This window comes from Drosophila hydei, unplaced genomic scaffold (genome assembly GCF_003285905.1).
Source record: "Drosophila hydei strain 15085-1641.00,03,60 unplaced genomic scaffold, DhydRS2 tig00008147-arrow-arrow-pilon, whole genome shotgun sequence".
NCBI lineage: Eukaryota > Metazoa > Arthropoda > Insecta > Diptera > Drosophilidae > Drosophila > Drosophila hydei.
This window is the reverse complement of record NW_022045851.1, coordinates 503,856-525,775: the sequence shown is the minus strand read 5'-3', so window position 1 is coordinate 525,775 and position 21,920 is coordinate 503,856. Positions and strand designations below refer to the sequence as shown.

Genomic DNA, 21,920 nt, shown 5'->3' with positions numbered 1-21,920 from the left:
TAGAACTTTTGCGCGTAGCTTTTCGGTCGTGTGCTTTGAAAACAGTTGGTGAGCTGCTTTCAAGACAAACGGACGTAACACGAAGCGTAGCTGAGAACCTAAAAGCAACAGCTTGCTAATAATACAATAGCATAAGCAGCATCAGCAGCAACAACAGCACAATATAAACTAAACTATAGTAAAATTTATTTAATTTCGCGCCGCCTGGTAACAACAAAAGTTTTTCGCGTGTGTCTTCGAAAGCAAAAGTTATGTGATAAGCAAAAAGCATAAGTGTATTTGTGTGTATGTGCGTGAACGTCTGTGCGCTCCTCTCGCAGTACTATTATCCTGCGTGCGTGCGTGTGCGCGTGTGTGTCTAACTGCGCAGGACGTGCACCAGTGAAAGCTGCTTATCAGCGTGTGTAGCTGCTGCCCGCAGCAGCCTGTTTTGTTTTTGTGGCTACCATCAAGGTCAAGCAAGCAGCTGGCAAAGGATTGAAACGAAAACAAACTAAGTGCAAAAATTACTTTTATGTTGAAATAGATAGCACAGATAGATTTTATATAAAATAAATATTTTTTTATTAAACTCGACAAAAATACAACAAAAGCTCACAGCAAGATGTCTTCCATGGCTGCATTTGATCAAATCAAAATTGGTCTCAAGTAAGTAACACATTGAAAACCTCAAAAAACAATATGTAAACAGTCGTTAATCATTAAGAAATTCACTGGCCAAATTAGTCAACAATTACTTAAAGCTTAACCAATACGAATTGTTTAGATCATCAGCAGATCCGTTCTCTACTTCTGGCTCTGCTATTGTCTACTACTTGACGTAATTGATAGACTAGAGTGCACTAAACCATTTAATTATGGCCGCCTTTTACAGTCAGTCGAGTGACATCAGCGAATTGTGTCATATGGAAGAAGCAATACCTATATACTAAACATATATCACTTGAAAAGTTTGCAGGCGCAAGTCAACTATGCTGGATAGTTACAATCTTCATATGCCTGTAAAAGTGAGGTATACAAAGATATTCATTGGGGGAAGTAAACTAAATCGATTTACTTACATCAAACTACACTATCTAATAATATTGCTTTATTAGTCAATTTAATTGGAAATGCACATGCTATCGAAAGTGTGTTCCGTCATGCTTTGTTTCATAAACGTATCAAACCTAGCGCGTATTATCTAATCTTTTCGATTTCTTCGGAAATGTCGAGTGTTATCTAAAAGTAACTCTAACTACAAAATTTGCAATTTATAGCACTCATAGGGTCAGAGCTCCTTCAGGAAGTTTATATACATATATACTATACGATTCCGGCTAATGCTCTCAGATTTGACGTGTTCCTAACCAGAGTTTAGATAAGTCAACTTAATTAAGGCATATGCTCATTTCATATAGGTAGCCGTGTATATAGTATATAGACACATATTTGCTCAGATAAGCAACGCAAATATAACTTGAGCAAATCCCTGAAGATAAAATATTTATTTAGTAAACAAAAGCGCTTCGTGTGGGTGTGTCCACGAGTGGGCTTTAACAAAAGAAGTGAGTTTTTAAGCAAATTGCTGCAATTTGTGTCCTTTGCCCAGGACACAGCCAGACTCTACATGTGAGTTATGTTGGCTGTCAGCCGTTAACAACAATATGTTTAGGCCTGGAGCTGTGACAGCTCTGACAGCTTATGTCCGTGCTACCTGTGTCCATATTGTTCGCACAGCTCAGAACATTCTATTGATTCCCGGGAACTCTGTAATTTGTCTACATAACGAGCTACTTACACACGGCGCATGACAGTGCCTCCTATCGTTCATCGCACAGCTGTCATTAGGGGCGTCCATTGTCTGCCTCAGCTGGCACTTTAACTACGCAAATAATTAGGTAGGGAACTGCTCTACAAGCGCCTCACAGCTCTGGCAAAAAGAAGAAGAAAACTATTGTAATATAGTCTAGACTGCTAGACTAGCATATACCCTGTACTGTAATGCGATTTCATTCTGCAGAAAGCGCCATATCTAATCTAAGAGATAAAGACAAAAATGTATATACAGAGGATAATGAAATCTACAGTTATTCCTTATATACATACGTATATTTACTATATATTATTATTGCGTTATCAACAATTCTATTAATATATGTTGGAAATTTTCAAGTATCTGAAACCGATTAGTTCATACAGACAGCAGGTCGCAAATATCATAGAATAGAGTTATAGATGCTATTATGAGGTCGAGATATGTTTTCTACATAGCACCCCTTTGCCCTTTGCAGTCTATCAACCCTCTGTAACTGCTATGTAGGGTATGTAACACTAACAACAAGAGCAACCTATTTATGCAAATTTTTGCCTATTGTATAAACAGTCAAGCTGAGTCATTTGTGTCAAAGCGAAATGTTTGAGCGAACGAGAAAAGAGATTGTGCCATGAGATCAGCAACAGGTTTGCCTAATTTGATAAAACATAGCTATCCACATAAAATGAAATGAAGAACAAGTTGTATATTGCAGAACACTAAGCCAACTACGCCTTGATAGAGTGAAGCACTTCTCGTCGACTCACATGGCATAGATGACTTACAAGTTCTTTATAGGGAAGCTTTACTGTATGCCCTCAGGAGCCCAGACTGTAACTGTAGTTGATTTGGGATTAATTAAGTTTTTGTTTTTATAAAAGCTTACCGAACTGGAATTTAAGCTTTGGCTTTTGGTTGAAGTCATCAAACTATTCATATTATATATTCAGATTATATATACATACACGTGCTCTGAACTATAGTTTAGATAAATCAACTAAGGCATATACACATTTGAATTATAGGTAGCCGTCTATATGGTATATAGATACATATTTTCTAAAATATGCGACATAAATATATCTCGACCAGATCCCTGAAAATGAAATATTTATTGAATTTAAGCTTTGACTTGCTGTTGAAGTCATCAAACTATTCATATAACAAAAGAGCGAAAAGCTTCGCTTGGAATTCCCAATGAGTTATGGCAGCTATGGAAATGGGATTCACATCTTATAATGCTGTTAATCCCCTGCAAGAGACTTTGTGATATCTATAAATATTAAATTGAATACAAGCTATTTTCATTTTGGGTATTCCGGGTGAAATAAAATTGAAAATATTCTTATTTGTATTTAATTTTATTACTTTTTGGCCAAGTGTAGCACTTAGTTGAGTGGTTTTTATTTTACTTTAAAATAAATTTGCATATTTATTGTTTTGCTATGATTTTTGCCGCTGCATTTGAGCAGAGCATTCAGTCATTTGTATGCATAAAGCATTCAATTCTCAACACTGAAAAAACGCGACTGTAAAACTTCAAATTGTCAATTTGCAGGCAAATTTGATATATTTTTAGCTTGTGACAATAATTTAATTCGCTCAATTTCGCTATACGACAATGTTTGTCAATTGAATAAAGCAAATATATAGAGTATATATATATAGTATAGATATGCCTTTATGGGGGGCATCACCACTTACACCTATTAACCTTCGGTTTTATTGCATTTCTCACACGATTCTGGGCGCACGTTTGGCATTCGATCAAATCGAATTAAATGTTTGCCAGCCCAACAATAAAATAACTCAAAGATTGGCCTTCGTCAAAGAAAGATATTTGATGCTTCCCACTGTGCGGCGACATATTTGCGGTGTGCTTTGCTAGGTTTATTGTTCAATTCTTATTCATTTTTGGTTACGTTGTGATTTGATTCATTCTAAACCTTAAATAAACACAAAATTCCCCATATTTGCGCTGGCTAAAAAAAAATATTGCTGCTGTCTCTGTATTTTTCTTTTCTCTTTACATTTTTGGGCTATTCAATATTGCGCATACGCCGCGTTCTGCGTTCCACAGCAATACTTTACGTGCATTTGTCGCTGTCGTTCGAGCTGCTCGCCCACGCTACACACACACATACACACACACACACATATATATATATATATAAATATATATATATATATATCATGTATGAGTGCGTTCGTCAATTTTATTTAATTTTCGTAGCGCTCTGCATGTTTTCTAGACAGCGCAAAAAAGTCGTTTGAATGAACAGAGCAAAAAAGAATAGACACGGCAACAGCGTTTTATATAAATCATTTTTTCATATATCCATTGATATTTTTTTCTTGCTAATGCGTAAATGAGTTTTATTAGCTGACACCCTGGTCATCTCTTTATTAAGTTATATATATATAAATATTATAGATAAATTATAGTCATTGAGTAAAATCTCAATGTTAATTATATTAGTTCATTTAAAGCAAATTCGCGATCAGCTTATAGATTATATATATATATAGATAGTTGTGTGCCGATTGCTATTATTATTATCAAAGTTTTGTAGACACGCGCAGTCTTTGAAAAATGCCTGAGAAAGACGGAGATAACAAGACATAACTTTAAAATGAACTCCAAGGCCTTTGCTTTTAGAAATAAAAACTTAAGTCAGCTGCCAAAACTTGTATTCTACAGATAAAAGCTTGGCTATATATATTTTAGATATACAGTTATTAGTCAATTGATATTAGCTTAAATTAAATGACTTTGATTACTTTATAGTTATAATCTATATAGATTATGAGACTATGAAGAATTTCAGTAAAAATGCAGATTTTATATTCTGAATTTATATTATTTGTAAAAGGCAAAGCTTTTTAATCGGAATAAAGCATTTCCGTTAAATATTCAACTTAATGAATTGAACTTTAATTTATAATTTATCTTTATAAATATTTCATGTCTTTAAAATAATAAGTTGATATATGATATTTTAAAGAGTAAATATAAAAATATAATCTTTTTGTAGTCGGATACTAAGATAACAAGCAAATAAACTCATATTAATTTCTCATATTTAATAACACCATTTTAGCTAGTAAACGATTAAAAAATAATTATTCTATATTTATATTTCGTACTTTTATTTTTAAAACTGGCCGATTGTAAAATAAAAACGAGTTAATACAAATGAAATAAAAAAGTGTAATGAAACAGCTGCCAGCCATATTGTTCTTAAATTATATCTCTGTGTGTTTGTAAAGCAGCATTTAAATTTCAGTTAGTCACATACGAAATACTCTAGCTAGTGCGATTAACACTCCTTGACCTGGCTGACATCAGTGCTGAAAATGCAAGTAACGTTTACCTTGTGTTTTATCCTTGAGCCACTTGTGAGCTTTTCAGGCGATTCATTCATAAGCAGCTGTGCGCGAAAAGCTCTCAGTGAAAGCTTTTGCCAGGCATCCTTGCGTGTCAGTCCTGCCAAGGTCAACCAAACGCGTTAATAACCAGCCAAATGGACATGTAAAAGCTAAACAAATAGTGTCCAACTTTTTTCTCTCGCGGAAATTATGAGAATGTGTATGGGGTTTTTTTGTTCATGGAAATTGTGTCTGCGTGTTTTTCACGTTTTCTGACGATTATAATAAAATGTGTATGTAACGCGGCCTAGACTTCGTGCTGGATTCGCTTGTCCGCGCACATGCCTGATAACTATGCGAGGGGGCTGTTAGGGGCGTTGGGGTTGTCAGCTCGTCTGGGTATGGAAAATGAATGCAATCATTGCGACATAATCTGTTACACGCGTTGCTTATCACTAGGGGCCATATTCCAGGGCTAGAGTGAAAACAATTCAGACAGATTACAAAGATTCCATTTGTCTGTGTTATTGTTTAGCTTGTTCTAATTAATAATTCTGTGACACTAGCTGAAAGCTCGCGCTTATTTCTGAGTTGCATCAGACTAACTTAAGTCTTTATGGCGACAATAACTGCAGTCAAAATAATATAATTAAGCTTAATATATACTTGATGCATTTTATGGTTCAATGAGACTAGCTTTAAGTCGAATATAAAATGCTTGAGTTAAATATAGTTCTAGCCAAAAGCTTAATGAGAGGACTGGTCAAAGCATCTAGTTGAACTGTTTAAGCTCATGACTTCATGCTTGGGTTCTGCTGCAATTGAAGCTTTACGGTAGAGCTTTTGGCTGCAAAATTTCCGTAAGATATTTGTAATACGTACTAAGTCAAATAGATTGCATTTGTTCATTACAATTATTCCTAATTTAAGATTATAAATTTCTGAGAGAAATGAATGTTAATGTACTGATTAAATTGGATGATCCACAATTTTGAAAGAAACCTTAACCAGAAAATTAAGTACCAATGTAATTTTGTATGCCTGTCTTCAACTGGCTGCCGTCTTGCTCACTTCTTCTTGCGCTGTTCTCCGGACGATAAAATAATCGCAATACGAATAAATATATTAAGGGCATCCATGTAGATGGCCAGGGCATTGTTGATCGGATCGTAGCGCACGTAACCGTGCTCCGGGTAGCTCTCGGCTGCTTTGACAATGCGCTGAGTGTCGTAGAGCAAAAAGCCGCTGAACAGGATCAAGCCGCCATACAAGGACAATGAGGCCAAGCTGGCGCCAATGGCTGTCGTGGTCGGTAGCCACATATTAGCAATCGACGCAGCAAAGACAACTCCCAAGCCAATTGCCAACGGCCCACCAATGGCCAAGAACCTTTCGCTGGGCGCGCACGCAGCCACCGTGGAGAGGGCGCCAACAATGCCGGTCGTGTAAAGCAGGGCTCGCACCAAGACGGGACCGCCCATGAAACACATGGGAGCTATTACGGCGCCCATAACGGCGCAATGCACTGCCCAGGCCAATTGTTTCATGCCGAGGCCCGGCTCATAATCCAGCGACTGGGTTAAAGCTCCCGTGCCCATGACCAGGCCCATAGTGATCAGTGTAGCCATCCAGCCGCTGCGCATAATAAGGTTGAGCATTGCCTCCGACTGGAATACGGACGCAGCGGAGGCCGCAGTCACGGCACAGGAGGCGCCAAAGTAGGCATAGGTGGCGTGGATGCGATCCCTCACGTATTGCGGCCACATTACTGAATGATCATAGATGCTAGGCTGATTGGCCAGGCCCAAGCCGTAGTAGCACAGTGCGACTATGCCCATCAGGGCAGCACCTGCGGCCGCGCCCTTGCCCATGGAATAGGCGTTCTCACTGGGCGGAGCCATCAGACGCTCCTTAATTGTGGGTGTTTTGGTGCGCTGCTCCAGGTGGGAGCGTTCACGATTTCCATGTTCTTCACTGTAGTTTCGTCTCTGTTTTGGCTGCAGCAGCACTCTGTTTGGCTTGCGCAACGGGAACTTGCATTTTGGCGCTTGAAGCGTCGATTTCCACAGTCCTTGGGCACAGTTGAAGGGAGCCTTGCACAGCAACTTAGCCGAGCGGCCTGTGGCAATGTGCGCTAAACGTGCCAAAAGCATTTTGAACGTGGCCAAAGAAATATATATATGTATATATATTTACAACTATAGTCTGTGCACTTCGATTTGCAAGTTGCCCTGAATTATACTTTTGAACAAATTAAAATATTTTGTTTTGAAAAGAGAGGCAAATTAGATCTAGGTTTTGGCTTGTTATAAATGAAAGTGATAGCATTTTTCAAATCTATATAAAAATCATGTAGGCTTTGTACAGAAGATGAATGATAAATCATATCAAATCTGGTCGAGTTCATAAATTGTCGCAAATAATTTCCTTATTTCAAATATGCTTTCTATGTAAATCTAGCTTAAAATAACTCTCAATTTTGGCGAAAAACATAGATTCGATTCAGGTTTCAATTCGGTTGTATTTGGACAACTGGTTTGGCTTGAGGTTCGCATCATAATAAAAAAAAAACTAATTGGAATTTGCTGATTCGAGTCGCCCAGCAACCTTCAGTTCAATATGCTTCTGCTTGATCTGGCTAAGAAACTAAAATAAATTATAATATATCACGCTTGCTCCGCATCTAGTGACAATCTCTCACAGATCATTAAAAGGCTTTGCTGGAAACTAGTTTCAGCTGTCCATTTGGACAGCTGAAATGGGAAATTTGTTCAATTGTTTGGCAAATGTCAGCCAATTGTGGGATGCAAATGAACTTGAGTGCATATCTGATGTATGCAGAGCTTAAGGTACATGCCAGCCTGGAATGTCTGTATTGCAGAAATCTGAAACAGAAATATTCAAGCTGTTTCAGTTTTCTGTTGCCTGGCCTGGTCCATAGTTTATTTGTCTTTGATTGCCCAGTTCATTCTCGTCTCTGTTTTGGCTTTTCCTTTTTGTTTTTCTTTTTCTGCTGTCGTCAGCAATAACAAGATTTTGTTTATTTTTGCACTCATTTTGAAATTTTATTTTTGGACATAATTCAAAGGCGAAGAGTCAAATTGAACTTTTCTTCATGCCGCGTCTGTTGCCCTTAAGTAGCTGTAGATTGTTTTCATTTCTCTTGCTGCTCATAACAATTTGTATAAAAAGAAGCAAATGTTAAGTTCATGCGTATTGCTAGCTGTTAAAGCAAATGTCCCTGCCGCACGCAATGTCCGCATTAAAAGAATTTTGTTAGTTTTTCCCGTAAGCTTTTCTTTTATTGATCTTGCTTTTTATTATGTCCAAATAGTTGAATGGCAAAGTTCAGGGCCACAGCTGCGACAGTCCAGAGAACAAAAAAATAACACGCCTTATATGATAGACGCAACAAAAAGAAATCTACAGCAGCTCGAAGGCTATTAATAAACAGAAATATGACAAATATATTATTTTGTAGCTTTTGCTGTTATTTGAAAAATACAAAATCACGAGGAAGCGACAAATATGCGTAACTCTTGTTGCTTGAAGCACGTTTCATTTGATGAGCTCACATAATTAGGTTGACCAAAACTGATAACATAAATAATATATTTTATATAATTCTAAAATTTAATATATATTATATACATCTATGAGAAAATCTTAGATCAAATAAAATGCATTTTTGCCTTATAAAAGGAATTAGTCGTAAAATATTTCTAACATGTTAGACTATGCGCAATTATGCGCTAACCTTGAGTTCTATTATTAAACCTCTATAGTTCTTGAAAGAACGAACGAAATTTTATAATGCCTAGTATAGTTGCCTAATGACATATTTCTGGGACCGCGACTTAAAACTGTCTACATTCATTTTTATTTACAATTATTTCATGATTTGCAATTTTTTGATAGTGTTTTTTCAGGGTTCTCCATTGTCGATAGTTCTTAATAATAATCGAAAAAATAAGTGTGAATTTTTGCTGTGAAATGTCGCCTCCTCTAATTCAATGTGAATAAAAAACCCACAAACAGATTCGGAAAAAATATTAAGAGTTTCATATTTCTATGCCTGCTTTATCTAACCTAACTATTAGCTTATGTATTTATTTATATTCTTATTTTGTCATTTTGATTTAATTTATTGCTTGCATTTGAGGATGAAAAGAACACTTTTTGTCTTATTTCAAATTCATGTAAAATATTTCTTGCAAACGGAAACAAATTTGTTCGGCTCGAGAGGCCGTCGATGCGTCTGAATTTTTTTGGCTAGAGCGCTGATAAATGGCAAACACTTGGCTAACACCAACGCGCTGATAAGAAAATGGCTTTATCGTTATTTATTAATAATAATATATATATGAATATTTATATGTATAATATAAATTTATATATGTATGTAACTAGCAGAAGTGGCTTATCAATAAAAACATCGCAAAATTCGTGTAGGTGTTGAAACTAAAGTACACTAAAAACAGTGCTCAATGATAACAGTATATATTTTGTAATTTTGAAATATGAAAGGCAACAAATATTTCAACATTTACAGGGCATACGAAACAAGCAATATACCCTGTTCGTAGTCAGTAAAAAAAATAAAATTTAGAAGCAGCTATCCTTAAAAAAGTGTCTTGTTAGATAAGTCGAGATTCAGATTTTGCTAAGATGCTCAGTTGTTGATGAGACTCTTAAGGCATGATCTGTAAACATACTCGAGATAATTACCTAAGTGAAATATATAAAGAAAAGAACTCTTCTAAAGCCAGTCGTGCCGCTCTTCTTTGCAGAATGGTCGACTTCAAGGTACAACAGCGTCGTTACCGCACTAGCGAGAAGACCGTTGTCAGCACCACATATGGTCCCATTAAGGGAGTGAAGCGAAAGTCGATATATGGCCAATCGTATTTCAGCTTCGAGCGCATACCCTTTGCCAAGCCGCCCGTCGGGGAATTGCGGTACAGGGCGCCGCAGCCGCCAGAGATTTGGACCGAGGTCAAGAGCTGCACGTCGCAGGGTCCAAAGCCGCTACAGAAACATTTTGTATTCGAGATGACGGATGGCTCCGAGGACTGTCTCTACCTCAATGTGTATACGAAGAATGTAAGTGAGAAGCAGCAGCAGATCCCCTGGAAGCAGTTCCCAATAAGTTATGTATATTTCTTTGGATATAGTTATATCCCGTTAAGCCTATGCCTGTGATGGTCTGGATCTACGGCGGTGGCTTTCAGTTTGGCGAAGCCTCCCGCGAATGCTACAGTCCGGACTATTTGCTGCGGGAGGATGTAGTCGTAATATCCATCAACTATCGCCTGGGACCACTGGGTGGGTATTTAAATGGAGTACTAATTGTTTGAGTCGAAATCCTTACACTAAATTTCCATTGTTAGGCTTCTTGTGCCTGCAAGACCCCGAATTCGATGTGCCTGGTAATGCGGGCCTCAAGGATCAAGTTTTGGCGCTGCGTTGGGTTAAGGCCAATTGCTCGCGCTTTGGCGGCGACTCGAATAACATAACGATCTTTGGTGATAGCGCGGGCAGTGCTTCGGTGCACTACATGATGATCACGGAGCAGACGCGTGGACTTTTCCACAAGGCCATCTGCATGTCGGGAAATACTCTCTCACCCTGGGCCGTGACACCACAGCGCAATTTTCCCTACCGGCTGGCCGTGCAGGCGGGCTACACGGGCGAGAATACGGAACTTGAGGTCTGGGAGTTTTTGAAGAATGCCAAGGGCTCAGACATAATCAAGGCCAATGGCGAGCTCTGCATCGACGAAGAGAAGAAGGAGCGTATCGGCTTCTCCTTTGGCCCCGTCATCGAGCCCTATGTGACCAGCCACTGTGTGGTGCCCACCAAGCCCATTATCATGATGCGCACTGCCTGGAGCAATAGCATACCCCTTATCATCGGAGGCGTCTCGAACGAGGGTCTGCTGCTCTACTCCGAAACCAAAACGAATCCCAAGTGTCTCAACGAGCTCGGCGACTGTCGCTATGTGGTGCCCATCGAGCTGAACATGGATCGGGACAGTGAACTCTGCAAGGACTACGGCGAGCAGCTGCGCCAGTGTTACTACGGCGATAAGACGCCCAGTCTGGACACGCTGCACGAGTATCTGCAGGTGCGTTTGTGTGTGTGTGTTGTAGAGGGAAGCACAGAACAGTTATCTTTTGAGTGCCTCAGATTACAGAGTGTTTCGCATAAGCGATAATGCACTCGGATATTAGAGAGCATCTTGTTGAAGATTAAGGTGGGGTTTTTTCTTTACTTTATTTTTGACTTTTTGAAAGTATAGAAAAATATACTCTAAAGTGAACAACACTCCAATCTTAATAGGTGTCGATCAAGTGTGTATATATGTTACGTAGTTTGTCCGACTAGCTATAAATAGTTGCTTATATGGAAAAGTCAGTTCACATAGGTTATTCAGCTTAGCATTTTGAATGATAATAAATTCTGCAACTAATCTTTTGTTTGCTCTGTCTGGCTTGCAGATGGTCTCGCACGAGTATTTCTGGTTCCCCATCTATCGGACAGTATTGTCGCGCTTGGAGCACGCGTCGAGCGCACCCACCTATCTGTACCGCTTCGATTTCGACTCGAAGCACTTTAATCATCTGCGCATACTCAGCTGCGGCAAGAAGGTGCGTGGCACCTGCCATGGCGACGACCTGTCCTATCTCTTTTACAATTCGCTGGCGCGCAAGCTGAAGAATCATACGAGGGAATATAAATGCATAGAGCGTCTGGTGGGCTTGTGGACGCACTTTGCCACCTATGCTAATCCCAACTACGATCCTGAGCAGCCGGAGCTGTGGCAGCCGGTGTCGGCCAGTGCACTCGATAAGCATCAGCTGAAGTGCCTTAATATATCTGATGATCTGAAGATAATCGACGTGCCCGAGCTGCGCAAGTTAATGGTCTGGGAGAGTTTCTTCCGGCGCGACGAGCTGCTGTGAATACGGGAATACGGAGGCCTTTGCCGGGGTCTCTACTTAGCATTAGCATTAGCATTAGCTTTATGTTGAAAACAATGCAAAGCCTAGCTTTAAAGCCTAGATAGAACCTATATATATATATATATATATATATATATATATATATATATATATATATATATATATATATATGTATATCTATATATATATATTTCCTTGTCTATGTGTGTGTTGTTAAGATTGTCCACAAATCGAGATTCTATTTAAGCTTGTTCAAGTTTGATCCAAAACTCTCAAATGTCTATAGATCACAGTTAGATTCAGATTCTATCTATATATATATGTTACGAATTGAGATTTGTTCTAAGGAATGATAGAAGTCGCAACTGAAGTACCTTTTTGATGGATTCGTATAGCCAGGAATTATATGTATGCGCATTAACTAATGTTCCTTATGTTCCTAGTTATATCATATATTTATGTATATAAATGTGTGTATGTAAAAGGCCGCCGAGACGCCCCTAACACTATGGTTTTTCTTGTATTACTCGGCGTTCGATTCTCTTCCGTGCACAAAATACACTCACCCATCCAATAATATATTAACATATATTATTAATCTATTTTTTGCTTAGCTTTTTGAATTTGTGAAACTTTTACAATAACTATCTAATTTTTGGATACGTATTTGTCCGTATTGTTTTTGTATAAGCGTACAATGTAACAGTCCAAGTTTTACATATTTAGGAATATGATTCTTGTTAGTATCTAGTATATATATATAATTTGAATTGAATTATGTGTCTGTTGACTAAAAACACCTTTAAACAATGTTTTTAAGATCGCACAAACGAAATGTTAATCTTAAATGTTTCGAATTCATTTTTATAGAAACCACATTGAGCACACTAAGACGAGCTCGATAAAAAATGTTATGTAATTCAATTCCTAAAAGCTTCAAAGTAATGTGATGCCTCAAAAAAAAAGAAAAACATGAAAAAAAAAAAAATAAAAAATAAGAAATTTAAAATTCATATTTTAATAAGAAAAATCAACAAAAAAATAAAACAAAAGAATAGATGTATTTCAAATAAAGCAACAATTTTAAAATATTTTAAATGTCAAGTAAAATTCATTGCTCGAGCTATCTCAAAAAATAATGACAAAATATCTAATTGCTTTGAGGAAGTTGAACAGCTTGCCCACTCAAAACCCAGTCATCTACACAAACTACGATTATATACAGAAGTAAGTAACATCAGTATCAAAACTACCTTAGGCCCGCTTGGCTATAGACGCACTGATTGACGTCATAGCGCTCCACTCTTTCATTTTTGGGGTGCTGCTGCTTATCGCTCAGCTGAATCTGAATCATAAACTCGTCTGGTCTGTGGCTGTGTCCCTCTTCTCTCTTCTCTCTTCTCACTTCTCACTTCCACTTTATTTGCTCAAACAAAACGCGTATCAGTTGTGTGCCACATGGAACTTTAAAGATAAACCCAATAAAAACCTCAAGTTGTAGCGTCGCGTGACTAATTCAAGTGCACATGGCTAGTGGTTAATTAGCTACCTCGAATGAACACTTACTCACTGTTATATAGTGCAAATAAAAAGTAAATGATATTTCAATGGGTTCATTTAGTAATTGAGGTGATTTTCTATATTGTTTACTCATTAGGGTATACGATTTAGCTGGCTTGAACAGAATTTGTAATAAATATTGTCAAGAAAAATTGCAAACTGAATCTCAAATTGGGTTATAATTGACATGGATAACAATTAGTTAGCTAAGCTGAAGTGCTTGTTAAAGTCAGTTAACATAAGAAAAATTGTATTTTTTATTTATTTCTTGCTCTGTTAGCTATATATTTATAAGTATTTCCTTTATGAGGAAATTTTCTTTATTTTGTAAGTATATCTCAAAATGCAGTCATCTGTTAGCTGTCAACTCAGTAAATCATCAATTTTCCCCGGCATAAGTCATAGAGTAAATGTCAAGCGATTGGTAGAATTGTTAAGGTACTGCTAATGCACAAAATAAATAGTATGGATTGTGTATAAAAGTAAGCCTAGCGTAAAGCATTTCAATTATTCAGTTAGTATCGATTCTGAAACCAAGCAGAGAAGTTAAAATGTGTTCCAAGCTGCGAATCCTATTTCTGCTCAGGTTGTATCTGTAGCAAGTATACCAATTATAGTTATGTATCAAATCTATAATCCATACAGTGTTTTGGCTGTTTGCATTCATTTGGCCCTGAGTCAAGAGGAAAATGAAGTCATAACTGAAAGGGAGCCCAAACACGGGACGCCAGATGATTTGCAGTATTAAATTGAACTTTCGGCCAGCGTTGCAGACAGAGTTATGAATCTTAATGCTAGGCGGAAAGATACAATTGGTGTTTAGCTAATAAAATGCTGAATTTAAAATATATATATATATCTGTTAAATAATGCTAATTGGAACAACAAACTGCCTGCGAGGCGTCTGTCATTTACATATATTCAGGTCTCTTACGCTTTATTCGACTGAATTGAAATCCGGTTTAATTAAACTGGCAAATGTGATTGCAATTTGTTCAGATTCAAGTTCAAAACCAACTTCTAACTGTAATCAAACTGTTGTCCGCTAAGCTATACGTATTTTTGGGGTCTTTGCACTCGGCTTTATGAAAGTACTTAAACTTAGCTTTAATAAGTGCGGGGCGTTAGCTACGTTCAAGGTGGATACTTTATGTGCCTTGTGGAGGTTTTCTGAATGTGTTGTTTGGCTAGTCGAATTGATATTATATATTAAATATAATTTTATTTAACGCTTGAACTTGCTTAACATACATATATATAATTATAAAAATTATATAATACACATTTATTTTAAACTTGACTTCAAATAATACCCAAATTTTTTGCTTACTTGCAAAAGCTCTGTTAGCGCAACCCGAAAGCTTACTTTTTTTTGTTATACGGAGCTTAGCGGCGATCTGCAGCTGTTCCGTGTGCTTAAAGCTCATTTGGAAAAGTGCTTTGCTTTAGCTGTTCATCGAAATTCAAAACAAAAGCTTCGCAAGCAACTGAACACTGTAGGCAAAAATAACAGTTCCATTCGCGTCAACCGTTTCGCTCTTAGCAAAAACCTGTTGAGCACGTGAAGCATAGTGTGTGAGAGCGAGAGAAGCAGCGTGCGTGTGAGTTTAATATGAGGTGTCTGCTTGTTGAGAGCCGCTTTCATTAATGCCTACCTTTTTACTACCTTACTCCCTGCCTCTCAACAAAACAACGCAACGATCGCACGACTTCTTTCAGTTGTTGTCGCACTCTCGTGCAGAGCGGTCCGTGTTTATTTTGGCAGTGTCTGGCGTGCGGGATAGCTGATCAATTAGTATTTATTATTTACTTTCGCTGCCCGCCCCACTTACAGAGCCGCGCCTGAAATAAAGCATAGGGCCGTGAAACTTAGCTGCTTGCTTTACTGTTCGTCTGTGGGCTTCTACGTACCCCAGCTGCGTTGCAATGGCTGTGCGATTTATGGATATGTTAAAACTCACCTTTAAGTAAGTTTTTTCTAACTGTAAATAAAACAAAGAATAAAACAGAGAATGTTGCAGCAACGTTAACAGATTTCTTGTTTGATCGTTAGTGGCGTTTGCTCTGGCTTACTCTTACATGGTTTGTTGTGAGTGTGTGTGCGTGTGTTGGTGTTGCGTTGGTGAAATTGTTGCGCAAGTTCTGCAGCTGCCTTTTGCATAAATTTATCGATGCCTTTTGTTTTCTTCATTTCTGATTCATTAAGTTTGTTTTTGTTTTTGCTATTTTTTGCACGTTTTTTCTCACATTTGAAATTGTTTGTTGTTGTTTCGTTTGGCATATAATGGTTAGTTATTACAACACATCCAATCGCGTATGTCAAAAATATCAATTGGTTAAACTTAGTGGTTTATTGCAAAAGTTAAAGTCGATGAATATATGAAGTGAAATATTTGAAATATTCGTTAATTAAAACACAGCTTTGTAGACCAATAATTGACAGGAAATCAGCTGTTGTAGTGTATAATATAATACCTAATAATTCAGATAAGAATTTCTATAAGCAAATAGTATTTCCATATCAGAAAGCAAAAAGTTGTTCAGCTTGCTGTTTTAATCTAGTTGCTGTTAAGTCTAAAGCTGATATTTTTTCTCTACTTGTTTTCACATTTCTGAGTACTTTGGGACTCACGTTGAGTTTATGCACTCATGCACATAAAGTGTGGAGCTTGGATCAATTAAACGTGTAGTTAAACATTTTATTTTTTAAATAGCCTGGCGTTAAGTTGCACTGTTGGCATCCACCTTATGCCTAATACACGTGTGTGGACTATTCATTAATTTTAGTACAGCTGGCGGGAGCTCGCTTAATAATTATAGGCAAAAGGTGCACAGTCGAGTTAATAAGCTCAACTTTAGTAAAAGTGAAAATGTTTTTTTATAGGTCTAATTAGAAATATGACAACAGTACAGCAGGTGCATAGTTCAGTTCGCTTTCAGGTGGAATTAGAAATAGCTAAATAAGCATGAATTGACAGATTTTCGTTATATCATGATTATTTAGCTCGAATCGCATGCTTATCTAGTGCTGAAGCATCCGAATTACAATAAATAAATTATGTATCCAGTTTATTGTTCGGGTTTTAGGTGTTTCTACCGTTGCTCAACCTTTGATTTTTGCACAAGTTTTTTGAGTTTTATATTAAACACTCATGCGTCTTATCAGCTGTTTGATAACACCTGTGCGAATTGATTTTTGTATATTTGTGTGTTACATTCCGAATAGTTTAGTGTTTTGTTATCGGCCGATTGACTGCTCTAGACTGAAACTTAATACAAATAACAACAATAATTTGAAGAAAGGTATTACGTTATGTCTATATTATGGATGTGCCATCGATGCATCAATTAAGATAAATATCATACACACCTCTATGAAATTGATTTGATTACCCCCAATAGGAAATGCATTGAATTATAATAGCCAGAAGTTGTATCATCATAAGCAATGATAGCGCAGATTCCAATTGAGCAGGTTAACAAATATAACTATCCCTATAAATATCACATATATATTAACTAAGAAATTATAAGCGAATTTAAGAAGCCTACACATACATATGAACATTTATAATGGCCTTTTTGAAAGTCATTCTCGAACTCAATTGGACTTGGCAATAATTTCTTTAGTGCTACTCGTTGAGCTTACTGCAAATTATCGTAAACTTTTTTTTACTGACACTCAGCTTTTTAGTAGAGGAATTAAGTGCTATGAAAGCTAAGGGTTAATAGTCTTACTGAAATATATTTTAAAGAAATATAAAAATATATTATTAAGTACGTTTATAAATGTCTCACATTCATAGGTGTTCATTTGTTTTATTGGCACAAAATTGTGACAATGTATAGTATTTACAGATAACAGCTAAAGTGCCAGAAGTATTTAGTTGAATATGTTACAATAAATATGTCAGATTCACATTAAATGAGAGTATCACATTAGCTCAAAGAACTGTTAAGAATGAATATAAAGACTGCAACTGCATATGGTAATCTTCTATTGTTGCGATGCTTATGAAGAGAGCCTTGTCGAGAACCTTGCACAATGGTCCTGGTGAAAGGAACCGAACGTGGCCAAGTGGTAAAAAAAGAGTAGAGACAAAATTGCAACTCGATGCGAGGAGGCTGAGAGAAACATGAGCCACACTGCTCTTCTGTGTGAGAAAACGGAATGGGCTTCAGTTAGTATATTTGGCATAGGAGCTCGAATATATTTACAATAAATATGCTCGAGATTAAATTCGATTTTAATTAGAAAGAATTATGAATTCAACAATTATTTCTACTATATGCAATTCAAAATACTCCTAGTTAGAGTATACATCTTTTCATATGGCATCTTTTTACTGCAACTCCATTCCGTCTGCCTACTTGCAATTGCAACTGCAATTATCCATCACGTACTAATACTATAATCTGGTTTATCTGATCTGTCTTTCTCTCTGCTTATGCTCCTTTCTCTGAAATAAGCAATTTGTATGCAACTTCGTTGTTGTTAAAGTTAAACTATGTCAGTGCATTGGGGCAATGCGTGTTAAATATAAAATATGTGATTAAATTTTGAACTGCGCAATTGAAAGGTAGTGAAAAAGTGCCATAAAATGCATAAACCACACACCCACTGCCCAGAGCGCAGTAATAAAAGTTAAATGCAAAAACAAATTAGAAACAAAACAGAAGCGAACAAATTCGAGAAACAAATGAAAATAAATAAAAAAACAGTAAATAAAAAACTTGTCGTGCATATTAAGCGAGCAGCGTTGAGGTTGGTCATAAGGCGCGACTTTCAAAACACGAAAAATATATAAATATAAATATAATAATAAAACAAAACTTACCGTAACGCAACCACAGTGGCATTGAAAGCCAACCACCCAACCACCGAGCCGGCAATTTGCTGAGTGCGTGACTGATTTCCAGGCCAAAGCAAGTGTAAATTTTCATTCACCAATTAGCGAACCCTAAATGCTCTATGAAGACAAGTCCAGTGCAGAGGGAATCACGTATAAGGCGTCAATATTATTTTGAAGATATTTTCTTAATAGATGGTATATACTCATTTGATGCTTGACTTGTTTTGTGCGTGGGCTTGAAACATGTTAAAATTCTGAATGACAGGAAGACATGAAAGATTGACATGGAATACTTTCTTCTCGTGCCTATATGCAACGTAATATATGTAAGCCAAACCAGCTTAACTCTTTTAGCTGATCTAAACTGTGCAAAATACATCAATCACATTCATTTATTTTGAATTAAATTATTTCTCAGCATAAGTTAAGTCTTGAAGAGCCAAGTTGTGCCAACAGAAACTAGTCCAAAATTATATATTTTAACACTCTGCTATTGGTTGCTTTTACAGGGTGCTCAGCTTTAAGTACGAACAGCGTCGCCTGACCACAGCGATCTACTCGGTGGTGAAGACGCAGCTGGGCACAGTGCGTGGGGTGAAGCGGAATACCATATGGGGTGGCAGCTATTACAGCTTCGAGAAAATACCCTTTGCCAAGCCGCCGTTGGGTGAGCTGCGCTTCAAGGCGCCGGAGCCGGTGGAGCCATGGGATCGTGAGCTGGACTGCACCTCACCCGGCGAGAAGCCGCTGCAGACACATCCATTCTTTCGCAAATTCGCTGGCTCTGAGGATTGCCTGTACTTGAACGTATATGCCAAGGACGTGAGTAGTAGCAACAGCATTCAATCGACAGCAACCAATTGATCTTTTGTATTGCATCTAACAGCTGCAGCCGAACAAGCTGCGTCCTGTGCTGGTCTGGATCTACGGTGGCGGCTACCAGGTGGGCGAGGCCTCGCGGGACATGTACAGCCCCGACTTCTTTATGTCCAAGGATGTTGTATTGGTGAGCATAAGCTATCGAGTGGGCGCTCTGGGCTTCCTCAGCCTCGAGGATCCGGCACTTGATGTGCCTGGCAACGCCGGCCTCAAGGACCAGCTTATGGGTCTGCGCTGGGTGCACGATAACATTGAAGCCTTTGGCGGAGATCCCAGCAATGTGACGGTGTTTGGTGAGAGCGCAGGCGGCGCTTCCACACATCTGCTCTCGCTCAGCCCCCTAACGGAGGGTCTGATGCACAGGGCCATCATCATGTCAGGGAGCGCGCTGTGTCCTTGGACGCAGCCGCCAAACAACCAGTGGACATATCGACTAGCCCAAAAGCTGGGCTACACGGGCGAGCAGAAGGATCGCGAAATATTTCAGTATTTGCGCGCTGCCAAGGGCGGAGACATTGTGAAGGCCACGTCCCAAGTGCTTAACAAGGAGGAGAAACACCACCGCGTTCTGTTTGCTTTTGGCCCGGTTGTCGAGCCTTACAAAACGAAGCACACGCTAATCGGTCAGTCGCCCTATGAGCTGATGCAGCAGACCTGGAGTCGGCGTATTCCCATGATGCTTGGAGGCACCAGCTTCGAGGGGCTACTCTTCTATCCAGGTGCGTTGAATTGGATTAAACTCGAATACTCTTTAACTTAATCTTTGCTTTGCAGAGGTCATGCGTCGTCCTGCCACATTGGACGAGGTGGGCGACTGTCAGAATGTGCTGCCCCTTGATCTGGGCGCGAATCTGGACCCGAAGCTGCGCGAGAGCTATGCACGGCAGCTAAAGCGCGCCTACTTCGGGGAGGAGTCGTGCAACCAGGCCAACATGATGAAGTTCCTCGAGCTGGAGTCTCATCGCGAGTTCTGGCATCCCATCTACCGCACAGCCCTCTCTCGACTGCGCACGGGCAGCGCTCCCACCTATCTGTACCGCTTCGATCATGACTCCAAGCTCTGCAATGGCATACGCATTGTGCTATGTGGCAATGAGATGCGTGGCGTTTGCCATGGCGACGATCTCTGCTACATTTTCCACAGCATGCTGTCAAATCAAGCAGCTGCGGGCTCACCGGAGCACAAAATCATCTCCGGCATGATCGATATCTGGACGAGCTTTGCGGCTAATGGGGATCCCAATTGCGAGAGCATCAAGCAGCTCAAATTTGCGCCATTGCAGGACGAGACACACGTCGAGTGCTTGAACATTGGACAGGACTTTGAGGTCAAAGCGCTGCCCGAGCTGGCAAAATTGCACCTCTGGGATGGCTTCTATGCTAGAAACATACTTTGAGCTAGTCTAGTTGTGGGTTGTAATTGGTTTTATAGCTTTAGCTAACATGAATTTAAGGCCTTGCTTTTAATGTACATATGTTGTGTGTATATATATGATATATCCTACGAGAATTAGTTTTTTTAATGTTTTGTAACAACAAGTTGTGCTTATTAAAGCTTGGTTTATTTCGAGCAAATACAAGAGAACTTTGACAATCAAGTTAAGTTTTTTTTATAATAAATTACATTTGTATTAATGTAAGTTTTTTGTGAATAAAAATGCAGACAGTTTTCTTCACATTAAAAACATATGAAAGTCGTTTCTGTTAACTGACTGTTGGGTGACTGTTAGCTATCTGCTGGCTTATGTTAACTGGCTGTTGAGTGACTGTTAGCAATCTGTTATATAATATACAAAGTTATTACTCATTCCATAGAGTTGATAGCTTTAAAAAGAATTATTAACCAGCTTCATTTCAACTGAGGTCGTTGCTTTATAAAAGCTGTTTCGAAAGCGTGTTTTCAAATTTAAATTTATAGCGTTTAGCCAATTCGCCTGTCATTTAATTGAAATTTGTTTACTGCCTTTTAATAACATTCTATGGTTAGAGCGACTTTTCACACAAGCTGACAGCTAAGTTTTTCGTCAACTGTCTATCGTTTGGCCCGTTTTGCTGTTGTGTTGTGTCTTCACACCTACACACAAACACACACAAGCTCTCATTCGTGTGTCACACGTTTATGTGTGTAAGCCGATGCTTGACAATCAAAGGGTACAACACAACGGCAACAATTTCCGCAACGCGACCGCCAACAACGACCCCAGTGACTGAGCTTGTCAGGGGCGACTGAAGGGGAGAGAGAGAGTGAGACAGAGACAGGCACACGGGCAGCGACAGGGCAAAATAAAATTCCATTAAAATTTTTGCAAGTTTTTAATCTGTTTTTTTTTAGGACATGCCAAAATGTTTGTGTGGTAAATCCAAAAGGGCTGCTCACGTCGACCTAGGTCCTGGCGTGTATTCTGCAGGACGTGAAAATTTCATTTGTCGACGCGCCGTGCAGCAAGTTGTAGCGGGCGCACAGTTTTTATTATTTTTCGTGCTTTACATATATTTGAA

General features: G+C 38.5%; 3 protein-coding genes across 4 annotated transcripts; 2 read left to right on the top strand and 1 right to left on the bottom strand.

Moving 5' to 3' along the window:
- LOC111602801 (esterase B1-like) lies at window positions 1–12,231 on the top strand. Its single transcript, XM_023320093.2, has 5 exons — window positions 1–648; window positions 9,955–10,267; window positions 10,339–10,489; window positions 10,555–11,291; window positions 11,665–12,231. Exons 1-5 carry the CDS (start codon window positions 605–607, stop codon window positions 12,127–12,129), a joined length of 1,710 nt encoding a protein of 569 aa, XP_023175861.1. The 5' UTR covers window positions 1–604; the 3' UTR covers window positions 12,130–12,231.
- LOC111602802 (growth hormone-inducible transmembrane protein) lies at window positions 6,044–7,466 on the bottom strand. The gene has a single exon (XM_023320094.2). The coding sequence runs from the start codon at window positions 7,315–7,317 to the stop codon at window positions 6,232–6,234; it is 1,086 nt and encodes a 361-aa protein (XP_023175862.2). The 5' UTR covers window positions 7,318–7,466; the 3' UTR covers window positions 6,044–6,231.
- Window positions 12,232–13,241: 1,010 nt separating the features above from the next.
- On the top strand, window positions 13,242–20,998 carry LOC111602800 (esterase B1). Of its 2 annotated transcripts, none has more exons than XM_023320089.2 (4): window positions 13,242–13,356; window positions 19,052–19,364; window positions 19,429–20,140; window positions 20,196–20,998. In XM_023320089.2, the coding sequence occupies exons 1-4, from the start codon at window positions 13,268–13,270 to the stop codon at window positions 20,816–20,818; spliced, it is 1,737 nt and encodes a 578-aa protein (XP_023175857.2). In that variant the 5' UTR covers window positions 13,242–13,267; the 3' UTR covers window positions 20,819–20,998. The 2 variants fall into 2 exon arrangements, with proteins under 2 accessions (XP_023175857.2, XP_023175858.1); XM_023320090.2 differs by lacking the exon at window positions 13,242–13,356 and adding an exon at window positions 15,422–15,656.
- The last annotated feature ends 922 nt before the right edge of the window (window positions 20,999–21,920 follow it).

What these genes read in the sequence shown, in the direction of transcription:
- LOC111602802 (XM_023320094.2), bottom strand. Translation starts at nt 7,317, where the DNA reads ATGCTTTTGGCACGTTTAGCGCACATTGCCACAGGCCGCTCGGCTAAG.
- LOC111602801 (XM_023320093.2), top strand. Translation starts at nt 605, where the DNA reads ATGTCTTCCATGGCTGCATTTGATCAAATCAAAATTGGTCTCAA. An exon ending in CTATCGCCTGGGACCACTGG is followed by an intron (nt 10,490 to 10,554) that starts GTGGGTATTTAA and finishes TTCCATTGTTAG; the next exon opens with GCTTCTTGTGCCTGCAAGAC. An exon ending in CGCTGCACGAGTATCTGCAG is followed by an intron (nt 11,292 to 11,664) that starts GTGCGTTTGTGT and finishes TCTGGCTTGCAG; the next exon opens with ATGGTCTCGCACGAGTATTT.
- LOC111602800 (XM_023320089.2), top strand. Translation starts at nt 13,268, where the DNA reads ATGACAAAATATCTAATTGCTTTGAGGAAGTTGAACAGCTTGCCCACT. An exon ending in AACTACGATTATATACAGAA is followed by an intron (nt 13,357 to 19,051) that starts GTAAGTAACATC and finishes TTGCTTTTACAG; the next exon opens with GGTGCTCAGCTTTAAGTACG. An exon ending in TGAACGTATATGCCAAGGAC is followed by an intron (nt 19,365 to 19,428) that starts GTGAGTAGTAGC and finishes TGCATCTAACAG; the next exon opens with CTGCAGCCGAACAAGCTGCG.